Below are 17,182 nucleotides of genomic sequence, written 5' to 3'. Positions count from 1 at the left end.
AGGCTGGGGACCGGAGCTGCGACGTGCCACCAGAGGGGCATCTGGGCTGCTTTCTGATTCTGGAGTTAGTTGCACCAAGCTCGAGAGATCAGCATTTGTCAAGTGTGAGAATTTATTAAAGATAAGAGGTTGTAACAAAGCTAACAGCGTAGTATAGCTAGAAATAAAACAGAACTGAAACTATCATCAGGAGGTGACCTTGTGCTCGGCCCACAGGCCTGCGTGGTGGGTAACAACGTGCCCATCAGTGGGTCCTTCTGCGGGGAATGGCTCCACAGCGCTGAGATGTCTATGGTGTGGGTCTGTGTCTATGGCATGGGTCCGCAGTGCCACTTCTTCTTTGTCTGGACTTGTCGATCCTGGGGTCGGTGGAGAGCGTGGGGTCGGTGGAGAGCGTGCCCCCAGGCTGCAGCAACCCCCCCAGTGTGGTGGCACTGGCCGTGGTGCACGGGGGGTCCGCCCCCACCCTTGGGGAGTGCCCCAGAGCAGACCCCTCTTCTACGGCTGCACTACCCAGAGCCCCATACTTGCCTGTGTGGCACCTGTCAAGAGCCAGGACCCAGGACACAGGCTGAGGGACAGCAGCAGGCATGGGTCATCCCCCAGCTGAGATGCTGCTGCATGCGCTGGCTCGCACGAGGCTGCTGCCCCAGGGGTCACGGGAGCTGCGGTAGGCCGGGGAGCATCAGCTTGCCCGAGCTGGGGAGCCGAGCAGAAACCCTGTGCCTGGACGATGAGGATGCTCGCTGAGGGAGGGCAGGGCCCAGCCGGCCCCAAGGGCTTCTTTTCTGATGCTTTGTGATTCCTGAGGTTGGGATTTGTGGGGCCATCGTTACGCTGCGCTATCTTGGAGCCTCGTTCTGCTCCCAGACTCTGGCCCCATGAGCAGCTCAACCCGGCTGTTGCCATGTGTTTTGGGATGGCTGAGGTGGCCCCATGTCCGTCTCCGGGGAGTGGACGCTAAACTGCCCCCCAAGAGGCTGCTGAGCCCTGCCTGTTTGCTAGGGACACCAGGCTGCCGCCAGCACTGGGCTCCCTCAGGGTGACAGCCAGCCCGGGACACCCAGACGCCTCCAGCCAAACGTGTCTAATGCACCGTTAGAGAAGAAATGAAGACAAACTGCTATCGATTTTCACACCCTGCTGGCCTCTGGTGGCCCAGGCTTGACTCTGTCAGCCCAGTCCCCTCTCGGGAGCCTTTCCCAGCCTGTGGGTGCAGCAGCGATTCCTACTGCCTGCACCCCCAGGTCCTTGGCCGTGCAAGGACAGCACCTCAGGGCGCAGCAAAAGGGGGGGCTGAGCAGGTACTGGCCCTCTCTCCCTCCTTCACCCCCCACCAGCTGCAGCAGCACCTCTGCGTCGCATGGCCCCATGGGGATGTCTCCGGCACCAGCGGTCCCCACTGCCACCTTCCCCTTCGGGTGGTGCGAGAGCGGCAGAGACCCGGTGATTTGCTCTTAGGCAGGAGTTTGCTTTAGTTAACTAGAAAGCAAGGAGGAGTTGAGGGTGCTGAGACATTCATGGCACTGCTGCAGCTCCCTCTGGGGTCCTGGGACCACTGCCCAGCTCCTCCATTTGCCACTGGTGGCCCCAAGTCATCCGTGGATGAGCTGAAGGAAAATGCAGCAAAGCAACAGCATGGGAGAGGAGCCGAGGGGAAATGCAGCAGTATTGACCCATTTCCGTGTGCTTCCCCCAGCTCTCAGGCAAATCCACGCAAAGGTGGCTCAAGCTCACTAATGCAGATTGATGACATTTTTAACACAGGCTTGGGCTGAGTTTTATCCTAAAAACGCTATTGCTTAAGGAAAGCACCCAGCTGATCTTGCCCAGCCGAGACACAGCCTGGCCTCTCCCTCCAGGCTGTTTCACTGCAGGGAGAGCTGGTCGCCTGCGCTGGGGGTGCCGGCAGTCCTGAGCCTCAACTGAAGCCGCTCAAGGGGGGCTGCCGCTGGCCTCCAAAAGGGCCTGACATCTCCTGGTTTGTTTCCACAGAAGGCTCCCAAACCAGCCAGGGCTAGCAGCAGCCCCAAACCAGGGCTTTCTGGCTGTGTTCCCTTGCTAAAACTCATCCTCTGCTTCAGACACAGGGCTTAACACAGTGCAGTCTTGATTTAGTTAAGCAGTAAGGTGTTGGACTGCAGAATCAGCGCTCAGTTCTTGCACCAATGGCTCTGAGGCCTTGAGGGTGAGAAATGGCTGCAAAGCAGAGCGGGTTATTTTACGTGTTGGCATCGTATAGATCCATCGCTTCTTGCTGCCTCTGTTACTCTTTGGAGGAAAAATGCAGGCCAGTTGCAAGGACTGAGTCCAACATCACGTGCATTCCCACTGCCTTGGGGAGGATTTGTTCCCAAATGCCAGGGGTAGCCGTGGCAGCTTGAACTGTGCCACGTGGATCAGGTTCACACCAGTTGCTTTTACTGGGCCCAGATAGGCTGGTTTTGACCATGGCGTGAAGATTGGCCAAGCTGAGCCCCATTTCTTCCCCATATAGCAAGAGATCCCCCTCCCAGCTTTAGCATGTGTGACCTGCCATGTCATTGCTTAAGTGCAGGCAGCTGACTGCGACTGCCCCTGCAAACACAACACATCAACCAAGAGTGTCGCTGGGGAAGGACTTTTCTTCTGTGGTATATCCGCATGCAGAGAGGGACTGCCCGCGTGAGGGCAGGGCTGGGTCTCTAAGTCCCCTCTTCCTCCAAGAGGGCTCCAGGGATCCCCCCGCTGACAGATCATCTCTCTGCTCCCCATCAGCCCCAGGACCTCCTCCAGGAGAGGTCTTGTCTTCCTCGAGTTGGAGTTGGGGGTCAAGTGAAGGACATCAGGGCAAAACCTTGTGCTTAAGCATCTCCTTGGATTCTGCTCTTGCTGTTTGCTCTGCCAGGGCCTCCCGGGATGGGGATCGGCAGCCCTCCCCGTCCCTTCTTCCATCCCCCGATTTCAGTATCAGCGACTGCTGGGGCCTTAGATGAAAAGCTGCACTTTGTACCCTCTCGTCCCTCCTTTCAGTGCGCTCCAATGACAAAGGCTGGCAGGCCAGTTTTCATATGTATGCTTTTTAATATCATTAGTTCTGTTACACTACACACAACCAGTAACAATGATAAATACTGCAATGGAAATGTTAAAAAAAATATTATACATGTTTCATGTTTTTCAAAAAAACACATTTTTAAATAAATTAATGCATAAAACTGATGGTAGAAAAAAGAAAAACCCAAAACAAACCACAACACAACTGATCTGTTTAAGGCAATACTCTACGCGGACGGGAACAGAAGTACAACAGTGTGCTACATGTTCTGAATGGAAAAGAAAAATTAAAACCTTTACCAGATGCAAATTGATGCTTCAGGAGTGAAAAAACACCCCCAAACCAGATAATAAAACCAATGGCCAAGTTAAGTGCGGCATTAATACACTCTGCATGTCAAATGATTAGCAGGTTTCTAACATGGACTAAGGTCAAGCTACAACAAATTTATCTTCCTAATTAAAAGGTTATTCAGGTCAAATCCTATGTTTAACTCTACTTTGCATTTGGCTGTTTCAGCTATGTTTCACTATATGCAAGGACAGCCAAAAATACATCTCCTGCTCTGAGATTTACGCAAAGGTCGGGAGGTCTCTCTGCCTGAAAGACATTTTCATTAAATATATCCAAAAAGGATCTTGCTTCCAGTGACCCACAAATGCTTCCTGCCATCCCCTCCACTGGGGCACCACATACCGCATGGTGAAAGGAGACCTTGGAAACATTTACTTGGGTTTTGTTTTCTTCAAGCTGAGGACACAAAATGGAAGTTCAAATTTGATTCGGACCTGTCTGCCAGTAATTGTGAACTGGTGCCAGTGACACTGCTGAAAGCACAGCCAGCTCTCTGCAGTAAGGGAGAAACCAATCTGTATCCAGGCTCTGGCATTAGCTATGAAAATCAGTGTGAAGCTCCACGCCTGCCTGCACAGCCAGTCAACCCCAAATATTAATGCAGCCCATAACTTGGCCACTGGGAGATGGACAATAAATCGTAATGCTAAAAAAAATCCTCCTCTCCCTCCAAAAAGAAAAGAAAAAGGATAGTAGCCACTTCCTGCCAGTTTCCCCTGGTGGATTCCCATCAGCTGCCACATACGCAAGACGGGCAGTGCCAGATCTCACCAACATTGACCCAGCACATTCCCAGTAAGGTGCATGTCTGCAAGGTGCTGCCAGGGGGCAAAGAAGCTTCTTGGGACACGACAAGAGCCTCCCATACTGCCCTGCTAGAGTACTCGTGGAGGAAGCTATGGTACACAAGGAAAGAAATTCAAGTGGAGTTACTAAAAATTACGACTTGTGATGGCCAAGAATTGTCCAGACTGGCTTGGGTTTGGGTGGGAGAGGGGGACGCAGAACTGGGCTGAGAGCCATTTTGGTACAACTGCCTCTGCTGCTCATCATTAGTTCATGGGGAAAAAAAGACAATGGCTGCTTTGAGAAAAGAGGAGTGAAAGGAGGACGTGTGCAATATAACAAGGCTTGCGATTCTAGAACTAACCACTGGACACGGATACCGAAGTTTACCTGTGACAACTAGTTATACTTTTACTGTTGCTGCTGCTGCTGCTTTCCCCCCTTCTTTGTCTGATTCTTCTTTTGGTTTTGCTTGGAAAGCTGTAGCTGTTTGACGTGATGGTCAGCGTTGATTCTCCCACCCCAGTCCCCGCACAGCACACAAGGTGACTCATCTGTGGGATGCAAAATGAGGTCTGGAAGTAGCGTGTTAGACACAGACCGTCTCTGCATGCAAGTGGCGCCTGCTTTCAGAACCCTTTAGAAAGCCATTTAATGGTGATTCATTTCCTTCTTTATTAAACTGAGGGTTCAGTAACCCCAGTGGAAGGAGTAAAAATGGTTAAAAATGTGCAAAAAGGGGAAAAAAATCTTTCTGAATTTTCTCCCCTGCAAAGACTTCATCCTCGGCAAAAGCCTTTCTGCAGAACTATGGCCCTACCAATGCTTCTGCTTGCCTTAGAGTGTGCTGCCATGTGCAGCAAAGGGATGGCTGACAGATCTTCCACCCCACCTCTGCCACGGGTCTTGGACCCATGAAGGTAGCACCCAACTACTGAGAGGCAGGCCTTGGATCCCCAAGCTTGGAGCTGGATCCAGACCTCCTGCAATGTTGACCCTGGAAAGGGGAAGCTGACCAGCTCGGCTTGCTGGATCAGAGACAGAAGTTTTATACTAGTCTGGCTAACCTCCAACCACACAGCCTTCCCCAGCACCCTCGGGCCACTGGGGTGTTTGAAGAGAAATCCAGGTCTGCTCTGTAGCTAACCCACCGTCATGTTTGTTGGATCTCCTGCTGGTCTGATGTTTGCCTTTGATTTGTCTCTGGACAGAGGTGGCTACAAGTCGGACATATCCGCTATCCCTGGCAGCTTTTCCATGCAGGAAACTGAGCAGAGAAATCTATGAGCTGGGGAAGGAGAGCAAGGTGATAGAAACCAGAAGGGCTGTTATGAAGACAGCTTACCCAATTTTTCCAGCTCTCTCTGTGGATCTGTATTATATCTCTCAACAAACTTTGTGTCTCCCAAATCATGTGGTTTTGAGGAGGATGGGTAACAAATGGAGTCCCAGCTTTTTTGGAAGCCACCCAACCCAGACATGAGAGGGTAGTCAGGGTGGAGAGCTGTGTTTCCACGTGAACTCACTCAGGGCAGCTGAATGGGCAACTAGGGGAGAAATGCTGCTCCAGGGGGCAAACATCTCTGCGGGTATTGGGACTTATCTCAGCATGGCTTTTTTGTGGCCTTTTCTTTTCCCGGTACCTACTGTGCTGGCATCCAGTTATGCGTTTGAGGCAGCCACATTGTAATGAGGCCTTCTTTGTACCTTCCCCTTCCTGATGTAATCCCACTGCCTATATCACAACTTGTTACTATGGAAATGGCTGCTTCATGGACCAGGCACAATCAGCAAGACACGCTCCTACCAGTGGCAAAGACATTTTTTGCTGAAGCAGCCTTTTCGAGGAAAAGAAGGGCTCAGACCCATCACCAGTTTTTGCTGGTAGCTGGGTCTGGGAAGCAGTGGGAAGAGCTGCTCTCTGTGGCTGCAGGGGAAAGCTGCAAGCGGTGCTGCCAGTGTCAGTGCAGCTCCGCGATGTGGTTTCCCACACGACTCCTGGGCTCACCGCTTGCGTGGGCCGCTGTGCTCTGCTCTGGGTAACCTCAATTAGCCCCTGGCCTTTGCCTTCCTAGAAAACTGTCAGAGGAGCACTCAGCCAGACTGCATTTAGCTGCTGTGATCTCAGCACGGCCACCAGCATCAAGGGGGCCAAAGCAGTGGATGTGGCTGTAATTTTTTGGAGGCTTCCCTCAATGCAGCAGCTCAGCTGTACAAGACAAGTAGTTAAAATGTGGGGGCCAGCTCCTGTGAGAATCCTGCACCCTATCAGTCTGGCATTAATCTCTTGTAGCTGATCCCAGGTCACAACTCTTCCATTATGCTAAGTTGCTGGGCCTTCTGCTTCAGGGTGTGTGTGGCTCCGTAACACAGGCAGGTTTGTCTGATCAGATACGTTTCAAAGTGTGGAGCAATCCCTCGCACAGGAAAGCCTTGAAAGGAAGTGACAAGGATGTCACAGTCTCCTAGAAGCTGAAAAGCACCTTAAAATGAACATCTTCCCATGCCTTCCCAGTAGCTTCAGTACTGTAATCCAGCTGCGCTTCTGCTGTGTGCTTTCCCATCTATGCAGATGTTTCTTCTGAGACACGAGAAGTCGAAAGGAAGGGTGCTGTGAACAGTCAGCTCTAAAGGGCGATCAAGGTCAAAGCCAGAGTAAATTCATGATGGCTCGTGCTTGCTGAGCCAAGCAGCGTTCAGATACCAAGCCTATCTCATTCTAGGTAAGAGTGGCCATATCCCGGGTGCACTTGAAGGAAGAACAGAAAGTAAAAGAAGAGCCTAGGAAAAACTGCTTGTTTACACTACCAAATCATTATGCGGATGTTAAAAAATAAGAGCATGAAACTGCCCTGGAAATATCACAAATGAGTCCTTTAATGCTCCCTTCCTTCCCATTAATACTGACTATCCCAGTTGTAAATCCACTTGCACTCTTAAATTCCTTAACTCTGCTAGCAGGGGATGGTGCTATTGGGCCATCAAATCTTCTTTACACATTCCTTCTGGCAGCATGCAGATCGGGAAGCCAGCTGTGTAAAAGCCAGCTGCCAAATAACTGGAAACGAATCCTTGCCAAACATCTGCCCCCAAAGCTGTTCAATCTCTCTATTAACATCCACCCTGCAGCCTTCTGGCACATGCAAGAAACATCAGAAGTGAGTAAAGAGAGGGAGAAAGAGCTTTGTTGCTGTTCTTTGTAGTACTTTGAAAATATCTGTAACACTTTTACAGGATCCTTTTTGCATCTTGCTTGCAGAGTTACCTTGCCAATGATGCCTGAAACACACTTGGCAACATCCATGCAGGGTGGTGTTAGCATCCTGGGAAGGCAGGTTTCTCCCTCATGCTGCAGAAGGGAATGGACATGGAGCAGGGATGTGACTTGCCTGAGGTTACAGGAAATGTACCATGTACCAGATCACACTTCTGTGCTCTGACAGTCCAGCAGACTTTGCAGCAGTATTCTGGCTGTGGTGCCAGCTCAGGAACACTGTTTCTGGTGTGTGCATCTGAAAGTGAGCTTTGCTTTCTGCTGGTATCAGCAATGTACTGAGATAGATTAACTTGGATAACTGTGATCTGCCCTAGGCCAAGGCAGCACTTGGCAACCTTTCCAGTTACTGCTTGTTTTCCTCTTTCTGCCATCCCATCTGTTACCCAGCTGGGTCCTTCCTTTCTTCAAAAGCATCTTCTTGTTTTTGTTCAGTCACATACAGGGTGCTGTACTTTCCAAGCCTCCTGCACTCCTCTGTACAGCTTGCAGGCCAATCTAAGGACAGTTGCATGGAGAGGAAAGGATTCTGCTCAGGATTTCACACAAATCTGTCAGCCAACACACAACTGAGCAGAGCAGGTGCCTCTTCCTGGGAAAGGAGCTGGAGAGCCAAACCAGAAGCAGCCCAGTCCATCCTGTTCGTGGGTAAGCACAGCTTCCTGAAGTCCCTTCTGAAGTCCAGCAGCAGGCTTGGCCACCTGCTTTTGCAGTTGCAAAGCATCTGCAGGCAAGACAACCAAACAAGCATGGCTGACCCAATGGCCGAACATACACGTTGGATGCAGGCATGCAGAAATGTCAGAAATGATCCAGTGCTCTTCCAAAGGCTGGCATCAAGATATGTCTGATCAGATGAACCTTTAGGATAGTTGTCTGGATATCAGCCTTCTTCCAGACAAATCCTATAATAGAACCATCAGAAAAGCAGGCTACACCATACTACCTAGAGACCTCTCAACATCAAGATATTCACCCTCAGCCTTCCTTGAACACAGGTATCTGGAAATGGGGAGTTTACAGACTGACAGGGGAGACAAGAGTTGAGTGCTGAGACCTTGCAGTCCAAAGCCAGCTCATGTTCAGGGGCAAGATTAACGTCTGATAAAAGGAAAGGATTTGCTTACACTCAGGTAATCTGGTGACTAAAATTATACAGGTCCTAACAAAAACCCAGCCTGGCTTTAGGGGGCATCAAATACAAATTCTTCTGTGGAGGTGCCAGTGTCAATATAAGAAGTTATCCTATTTGCATGGTAATTTAGACTGACGGTGATGCAGCCTTTCATGCTCTGTTGTGCTCCTCCCCTTGGTATTCTGCAGGGCTTTGAACTGAAAATGGGGCCTGAGAAGATCATCCGGTTTAGTGCAAAGACTGGAACAAGGCATGATTTGCTTTCTTGCAAGCAATCTGCAGCCAGAAGAGTGCCCAGAAACTCTGCAGACTTCAGGGCTTTATAATGCTATGACAGATAGCCGGGGCTGCGCTCTTCACTCTTGCCTTCTCTGAGCCGTGGCAGCACAGACTGGTCTAAGGAGAGCAGTGACAGAACAGCGACATATCTAGACACCTTCCCAGGGAGAGTCACCACAGCTTAACCTCCACTGAGGGCACAAGGAAAACTTTCTGGCTGGAGCAAAGGTCTGGACACAAGACCAGACAGGGAGAGCCAACCCAATCTGCAGTTAATATGTCCTGCTGGGTTGTCCATCGTATTCCACAGCGAGCCAACAAACATACCCCACGGTCATAACCTGCTTAAGGGGCTGCAGTTCAGAAGGGCTAGTGGTCAATTTTCTGTGATAGCCACATGTGCATTGCCTTAATTCATTCAGCCTTCATGATAACAACCCTACACAGGTAACTACTTTTCCCCACCCTTTCTACTTTATTCCCCTAGTAAAATATATGAACACAAAGCATAGAGAGGAGAAGCCAAAAAATTGCCATTTTATGGTCCTGTACTATCGTGCCAAACCAGCTATTTGTGCAACCAACTCTTTCTGTGAGCAGGAAAAAACACTTGGCTTGTGCTTCTGTCTGTATTTGAGGGAAGCACTGGGTGTAGCTAATATTTAAACTCATCTCTTTCAGTCCTGTACGCAAAAGCGTAGTTTCCTCCCAGGGACCCTAAAGGGTTATGCTGAAAGCAGGTGCATATCACACAGTGCAAAGGGTTGGGGGCAACTGCAGGGCTGTAGGGTTGCTTCAGGGCACGTGGCAGGCAAAAACCAGAACCAGCAATAGGGGCAATAAAAGGACTTCACATTGCTGCACTGGGCAAAGGTTATTAGGGGAGGTCTGTCCTTCAGAGGGGAGGTGTAGCCTTGGAAAACTCAGTCTCAGCATGTCTCGCTCCATCTTTGCCTGAACACGGAGATAGCGTGACAGAGACCTGTGGGACCCGCAATCTGCCAAGGTTCACCCTTGCAAGCAAGACGCCTCATTGCTCTAGCAGGAACGCCCAAATGCTCTTAGCTCTGGGGCAAAGGCTCTGGGGAAGGTCGAGCTTCTGCAGCCTGGCTGGAAGGGACAAACACTGACCCAGGGGCACGAATACGACAAGGAAGTTGCGTAGTACCAATGCTGAATTGCACAATCCTGCTTTAGGACAATGAATGTTTAAAGAGGCTTGGCCATGCCCTGTAGGATTTGATCTGACCATGGGATTTCTGTTAAGCTTTGACCAGATTTCATATTAAGAAAAAGAATCCTTAAGGAAGGTTTTTTCCCCCTTTATCTTTTCTCCCTAGCCTGTGTTGTGAGAGCTCTTCTACCCTCTCCAGTCAACTTGCTAATCTCACACCTGAGCCAGCACTGGAGAGAAAAGCAGGCACACAAAGGAAGAAGCGAAGAATTGGGGACCTGATGGTTTGTGCTTCTTAAGAGACATTTTGGAAATATTCCCTCTCAGCCTTACCATGTGATTACAAAGGGGGAGAAATACAGCTAAGTAGCATTCTCTTCCTAGAGGAGTTGGCAAGTTAACTAGCACTTTTGCATGGGGAGACAAATATGCTTAGTAAACAACACTGTTTCCTCTCTGTTCCCTGGGAGACGGCAAGGCCCCTGTTTTATGGAGGGGGGCAAACAGCTTTAGTGGCTGGCCACAGCCAGCTAGTGAATAATAGAGCCCACGGGTTCCTGAATGCCTGATCTTTTAATCGTGCCATGGACAATACCATGCCTTGCACTGCACAGAGTTAAAAACCCATGATGTTTAAAAATAAGTGTTCTCCTAATCGCTAAGAGGACTTTTTAAAGACTCAACTCACTATGTGCAAATTTCAAATAGAGGATCTGCACTTCAAGGGTGGAATTCAGGCTCTTTCCTGTGATGCAGAAGAATTTTGAGAGGAAATTTGCATGGGAAACTTAGAATTGCCCTCACTTCTTGCCTTCACCAGGATCTAAAGCAAGCACAGAAGCAAGGCGGGCAGTCCTTCTTCCTGAAAGAGCAGGAAAACACACAGTTGTGTCTGTGTCAAAGGATTTCATCTCAGGGAAAAATGCCAGCCTAACCATAACCTGAGTCCTAGGTATTCTGAAGCCAACAGTTAAAGACTGACCAGAGAGAGAACACATGTCCTAATTCCAGAAGTGAATTTGCATTAAAAGCAAATGGTTGGTGAACCGGCAATTCAGTCCAGCAACCTAATTTACCACCAGGTTTCCTGATTATTCCAGCACCAAACAAGCACAGTCGTTCCCTACATAGGACAGTTCTAACACAAACAAAACTTGGTTCAGAAGAAGGCAGAGATGGGATAAACAGCAGTTTCCTCTCATGGTTTTTTTTGAGCTGAATCTGTTCATAATCCCTTTGTTGATGAAAACTCTGCTAATGTCTGACACCACCACACAGATGCCTTCAGTGTTAACAAATCTTTTCTGTAAGCACGAAAAGACTCAGTGTCAAGAGAATACCAATGGCTGAGTCCCACAGAAATGTTCTTTCTTCAACTAGCTTTTTCTGTACTGACCTTCAGACTGTACAGCTCTAGTCCTGTTTTGCTGCAGGGTTCATTTTTTCTTATTTGAACAAAATTTAACATTTTTGGAAGCATATGGGTTTCACAGGAATTAAGTATAGGCTGAAGTCAGTAAATGTGACTGGACTGAACTCATGAGTATGGTATTCTCAGGCAAGGACTGAATCCCAGAAAAGCATGGATGGACTGCAGATTGAATCTGATCTGATTGATGATAATTTAATGTGGACTAAGGGTAGATTGCATTGGTATATGACATAACAGCTCTAGCTAGTACTGACTCAGAGTGAAACGCCACCTACTTGTTCTCTTTGCAAGTGAAAGAATTGTGTTATGTTAGTCCTGGCTAGACCTGCCATAATATTGGATGCCCTACTCTGCTCCCATTCCTGTGCCCTGATTATGGAATAATTTTGGTTGACACAAACTGATCAGGTTTAGTGAATGAATTAAGAACTGACCTCCTCCATGGTTAAAAATCCCTGGCATCTCAGACTCAACCCTGATCTTGCAGATGGATTGGTTTTGTTGGGTAGGATTAACTGGAGCCCCATCTGATCCTTCACATTCTGAAACAGACACCTTACAAACCATCTCCAGTGCCTACCAAGGAGGTATCTTTGGGCCCTTCTGCATTCATCCTCCAGACCAGTCAGTTCTGCTAGGCACTGCCTGGCACTTCGAGCAACTTCTGCTTTGTTTAACCATAGCTTAAAATAACTTATCAACCAATCATAAAATGGATTTTTTGGTTTCTCCTGGCTCCATGAACACAAAGAGGTGCACGTCCTACCATAGGAGGAAGCAATGGCTGTTAAGTTTTACAGTTATAGTGGAAAGCACTGATCACAGCCTGCCGGCCTCACTACTGGATGTGACAGGCGGTGGAGGAGGTGGCTTGGCAACACATGCAGGTAGGGTTGACCGATTTAGGGGGGATTAGGTCGAGGTCCTCGTCGTCTGGGATCTCATCTAACCGGTACCCATCCTTTAGCAGCTGGATGTTCAAGTCTTGGTTGATCTGCTACAGACAAAGAGACAAACAGTCAAATACTTGAGACTTCTTCCTTCTGACAGGTCAGAAGTGCAGGGAGGTCACTTATTCCGGAATACTTTTCCCTGTCACTGGCAACTGTCTCACCAACAAGAGAGTCCCAGGTTATGAACACAGAGGAGGACTGCCTTCTGCTGTTCTCACTTCTTCCAGAATAGGAATACCTACAGAGTGAGACATTCCAGAGCAGCTGCAGTTCTTGAAGTTAATATGCTATTTTATTCTGGAATATTGTTTCCATGAAGACGAGTCCTCATTTAAAGTAATGCAATAGTAATGATAATAGACAGACTTGCAGCAGGACAGTCCCTCCCGCCAGTCTAGGTCACTGCAGTAGTTGAAAGGGGGTGAAGTCACTGCTGGTAGTACTTGGTTCTTTGTAGATTCAGATTCGAGTGCTGTTTAGCTAGACCTGAGTGAACAACTCTCTATGTGAGGGCCCAGAGATGGACAGATCATTTGATCTGGTCCCTGCTCTTGGCCGTTTCTTGAAGTTTCAAAGGTATTTTGCCCAAAGAAGATATGCAAGGGGGAAGAGCTCCCAGTGGCTTGTGTGCAGAATGGCTGCTCAGCACCCTGGATGTAAAATCAGATCCTGTAGAAACAGTAGTCAGAGGCTGAGCAACTGATTTGCTAGAGAGCTTGGGAATATATTCAGAGACAATACAGAGAGAATGACAAGACTTAACTTCCTGCCTTTTCTCCTTGAAAGGGCAAGAGTTCATGATTGCAAGTCCTCTCTGAAATTTCTGTCTGCTCCAAGTAAACATACATTGGCTGGTCCTGATTCCCACAGGAACTGGAAACAACAGCATGTCCACAGAGCCCCTGTTTGTGTCCTTGGCAGGTAGATGGTTGCTGAGCTGCCATGACAGACAAGTTGATGCCTTTGCACATCATTGGCCAACACTGCAGGCCTGAGTAGAATTGGGAAAAGCTTGAGTGAAGCTAAAGGTAGCTGTGAAAACAGACAGCGGGCAAATTTGTGCCTGTGCCACAGCAGTGAGGGAAGGGAGCCAACTAGATCACTGAGGGAGAAAGAAACATGACACAGTTTCTGCCACAACCCCTTCCAGATTCACATAGTTTATACCACTGCCAAATTGCCTATGCAGCCATTTCTGGCTGCACAAGGCTAATCTAAGCCATTACTGTCTGCTCTAATATTAGCATCTGTGCAAGCATGGCAGGAGAGAGTATAACTCACCTCAGCTGATGAGTATCCCGAAGAGGAATATCTGGACATGTCAAAGTCATCATCACTGCAGGGAAGGACAACATACAGCAAAGAAGGAAACAATTAAAGAGATTTGTATTCCTTGGTGAGTCCTATCTTGTGCCATGAAACTGTCCTTTAGGCACAGAGAAGTTATACCAAGGCAGTTTGGACAGCAACTTTCATCTGTGAACCTCATACCTTTTCATAAAAGTGCTCTTAACTCATGTCTCTTCCTACTTGTTTACACGCAGAGACCAGTTAAAGTGTATGCCCAAGGGCACAGCAAGGAAGAGTGCAAGTGGCCTGCAAGAATGGTTTCAGCAGAGGTCCACAGAGGAGTTAGCTTCAATGTTACTCTCTAGCACAAAAACCTGCTTGCACTGTAACGTATATCATCTTATTAACACTTTGCATACCTGTCCGTATCCAGGGCTACCAGTGGCTTTTCATCTGGACTCTGATCTAATGATGAATAGCCTTTATTGGGAACGACGAGCCTGAAATAATTAAATGTTGTCCATTAACCACACAACAAAGCTCAGTACCATACATAGTCTAGGGCAAAGTCATATGATAGTGAGGCTTTCCTTGTTTCATTTTTTCACGAGTCCACCCTCACTGGTGAAGACTTTAAATTAGTACAATTCAGAGGAAGTAAGTTGTGTCTCTGGCTACTTCAGGGCAATTTCACAAGAATGAATGCTGAACATGCCGTGGGAACACATTCCTCTCTGGAAGACAAAACAGTTGGGACACTCTCTGCTTCATTCTTGTGAACCTGCTCAGCTAGCATTGCTCATCATATCAGATTGCTCATTTTTGTTTTGTGTTTCCTAGCAATGAGTAAGGGATACTAGTCAATAAGTAAATGGGAGAAGGAGGCTAGGGGAAGGCAGTGGCTTGGTACTCCTGCTATTCAAAATCAGGGATTTGGCCATTTGGTCTGAGTTCCTACCCAGCCCCCACAACGGAACACTTCTGAGCTGTCACTCCTAAATTTAGTAATATGAGAAATATGAGCTGGTGGGTGCAGCATAAGAGCCCAGTCAGATTAGCACTTTTTAAATCCCATTATTTTATAATGACTTTCAGTTCATCAGAAGCATTACAAAGGCTGATTATGAGTTTGCACCTTTAATTGCCTGAGAGAGTAATGTAATGGAATATAGACTTGAGAGCTTCTAGGAAAAGAAAAATACATTAATTCAGTGGTATCCGGTTCACAACACAGAACTCTTCTTCCATCTACAAAACTGCACAAGGACTTTGGTTCATATTTAAAATAAGATCAAACAAAATGGGAAAATGGAGCAAGAGTCTGTGTTCAGTGGGTGGGAACAGTAAGAGTACGATGAACATCTCCTTATTCAGTGGATTAACTCAGATTTTCTTCTAAATGAAGGACTGGTCTTTAATGACACAGAATAGTGCAGAAGGGCTTTACTAAGAGGAGTTTGAGAAATATAAGCCTGAAGATGATAATTCATCCCATCCATGCTCCGACCACTCTCTAATCAGCTGCAATGCTCTTCAGCTTCTTCCCAGAAAATTTAAGGAAGCTGTTTGCTACAATTTATATAAAGGCCTGCCAGGCACTGAAGATTGGCAAAGCTCAGGGAGAGCAGAATATATCGAAAGTTACATCAAAGCAGGGGTACAGGCTCATGACTGGTTGCATTTTCTTACTGCGCTCATTGAAACTCAAGAATAAAAATTTAATTTTAAAACTGATACATAATTTCCAACCTCTGGCACCAGAGAACGGTAGAAAATGGGATCCACTTACAAAATTCAATACCATTCCCACAGCATTCAGAGAGTCCTTCTAATCCTATAGCAATTAGGAAGAAAGTCAAGAAGCAAAGATGGCTGGAGCCAGCAACTGAAGCTGTGATCTGGCAGAGGCAGCCTGCCTGGAGAGATGTCAGAGGTACTGACTTCCATGCTCACTCTCCGGTTTTCCAGTCACACCTCCAAATATGTCCACTGGCAGTTGTTACTGTGTCTTGAATAAACAAATCAGTATCGGGAAATCTGGGAGAAGAGCCCTTTGTGGTGCAATTCACCTGATTAAAAAAATCACTATATCTTTTTGTTGAGAAATGACTTTTTTCTTAACAATACAGAACTTTAATTTTTCTGCAACAGACAGAAATTGTGATACTATCTTTGTCCCTGATCTATGTCTTTCCCTCATATCCTAACTGTTCTTATTTTTGCTTCCCACTGTCCTTACAACAAAGCTGGGTTGCAGTCGTACCTGCTTTCATCTGCAGGTGATTTAACATGACCTTCTTGTCTTGATGTTTTCAGTTACCTAATATGAAATATGTTACGACAAAATCTGAGTCTAGCTTATGCTCAGAGTGGACTACAGAGAGAAGACAGTCACTCAACTGTAATAGAAAAATATGGGTCGGAGTCTGGAATGTGATCTGATAGAGGCAAAGGGATGAACGCTACCAGTTAGCCACAGGAGAGAGACTGTTGATCACTTAACGTCATGTTGCTGGTCTACATGAAATGAGCTGTTCTCCCAGATCAGTTCCTAGTGGGTGGATGCCCAGCTTGCAAAGAGCTGTACCGATGCTAGTATTTCTGTCAGTAGTCTAACATCTGGCTGTGTGGAAGTGGTGCGGATGGTGTCATGGGCTCTGCCTGGGCTTGTAGTGAGTGTGCCAGCATCACACTGGCCTTGTTCACATTTAATTTGGTCTCAGGAGGGCTGGGCATGTTATGCATCCAGATCATTTCACCCTCGAGGCTGGCTCTGCCCTCAGCCCAGGAGGAGACAGAATGGTGAAGGCAACCTGGTACTAGAGGCCAGATGTCAGGAGTTCAGACAGATAATAAAGAGGGGAAGGAGGAGGAGGTGGAGTGAGGGCAACGAGAGCCAATGTGGATTGCCTGAAGGAAAGAAAAGATACTTGATGAGAAAGGCAGACTGTTAAAAAGAGGGAAATAGCTTTGGCTTTTTCTCCTCCTGCAGAGACCAGAGGAAGCCAACGGCTCAGACTTAAAAAACAGCTACAAGCCTGGACATGTTGTACTCCCACTGGAGTATTTCCCATTGGACTGTAACCTTTATATTGTGAAAACAAGCTATGTGAATAAGTTTGTAGGCATTTCTGCCTTCCTGGGGTTGGGGTGTCTATGGCAAGTCAGACCAAGCCATTCTGTGGTACTGCTGGGCTCTGCCCATGGTGCTGCTTGGCTCACAGAAAGCCAAGGGAGCTGGGGGGTGAAGACATGGACCAGCGAGGCACTGTGCCAGACGTCTCCCAGCCGCATGGGAACAACGGAGCTTGGCTACATCTGCTACTAAAGCAACGCCTGCAACCCTGTGCTTTGGGATCCCAAGGGATGCTTTGAAAAGCTCTGCGAAAAGTAACTAAGAAAAACAAGTCTGTTGACAGCAGGCTTAACTCAGTTGTGGCGGGGTCCACATGTCCCTTCAACAGTGTT

The 17,182-nt window shown here is 47.8% G+C and overlaps 1 protein-coding gene across 3 annotated transcripts in view; it reads right to left on the bottom strand.

Moving 5' to 3' along the window:
* Positions 1-3,043: 3,043 nt before the first annotated feature.
* Positions 3,044-17,182, bottom strand: part of LOC135324300 (protein FAM219A) — a 102,414-nt gene continuing 88,275 nt past the window's right edge. For 2 of the 3 annotated variants that reach the window (XM_064500265.1, XM_064500263.1), the window contains exons 4-6: positions 14,134-14,214; positions 13,706-13,760; positions 3,044-12,468 (exon numbers count right to left, since the gene is read on the bottom strand). In XM_064500265.1, coding sequence (XP_064356335.1) covers positions 12,310-12,468; positions 13,706-13,760; positions 14,134-14,214 — 295 coding nt within the window. In that variant the 3' untranslated portion in view covers positions 3,044-12,309. The remainder of the gene's footprint in view (positions 12,469-13,705; positions 13,761-14,133; positions 14,215-17,182) is intronic. The other variant, XM_064500264.1, reaches the window with a different exon arrangement.

This window comes from Dromaius novaehollandiae, chromosome W, assembly GCF_036370855.1.
Source record: "Dromaius novaehollandiae isolate bDroNov1 chromosome W, bDroNov1.hap1, whole genome shotgun sequence".
Taxonomy (NCBI): domain Eukaryota; kingdom Metazoa; phylum Chordata; class Aves; order Casuariiformes; family Dromaiidae; genus Dromaius; species Dromaius novaehollandiae.
This window is presented reverse-complemented; position numbering and strand designations above follow the sequence as displayed.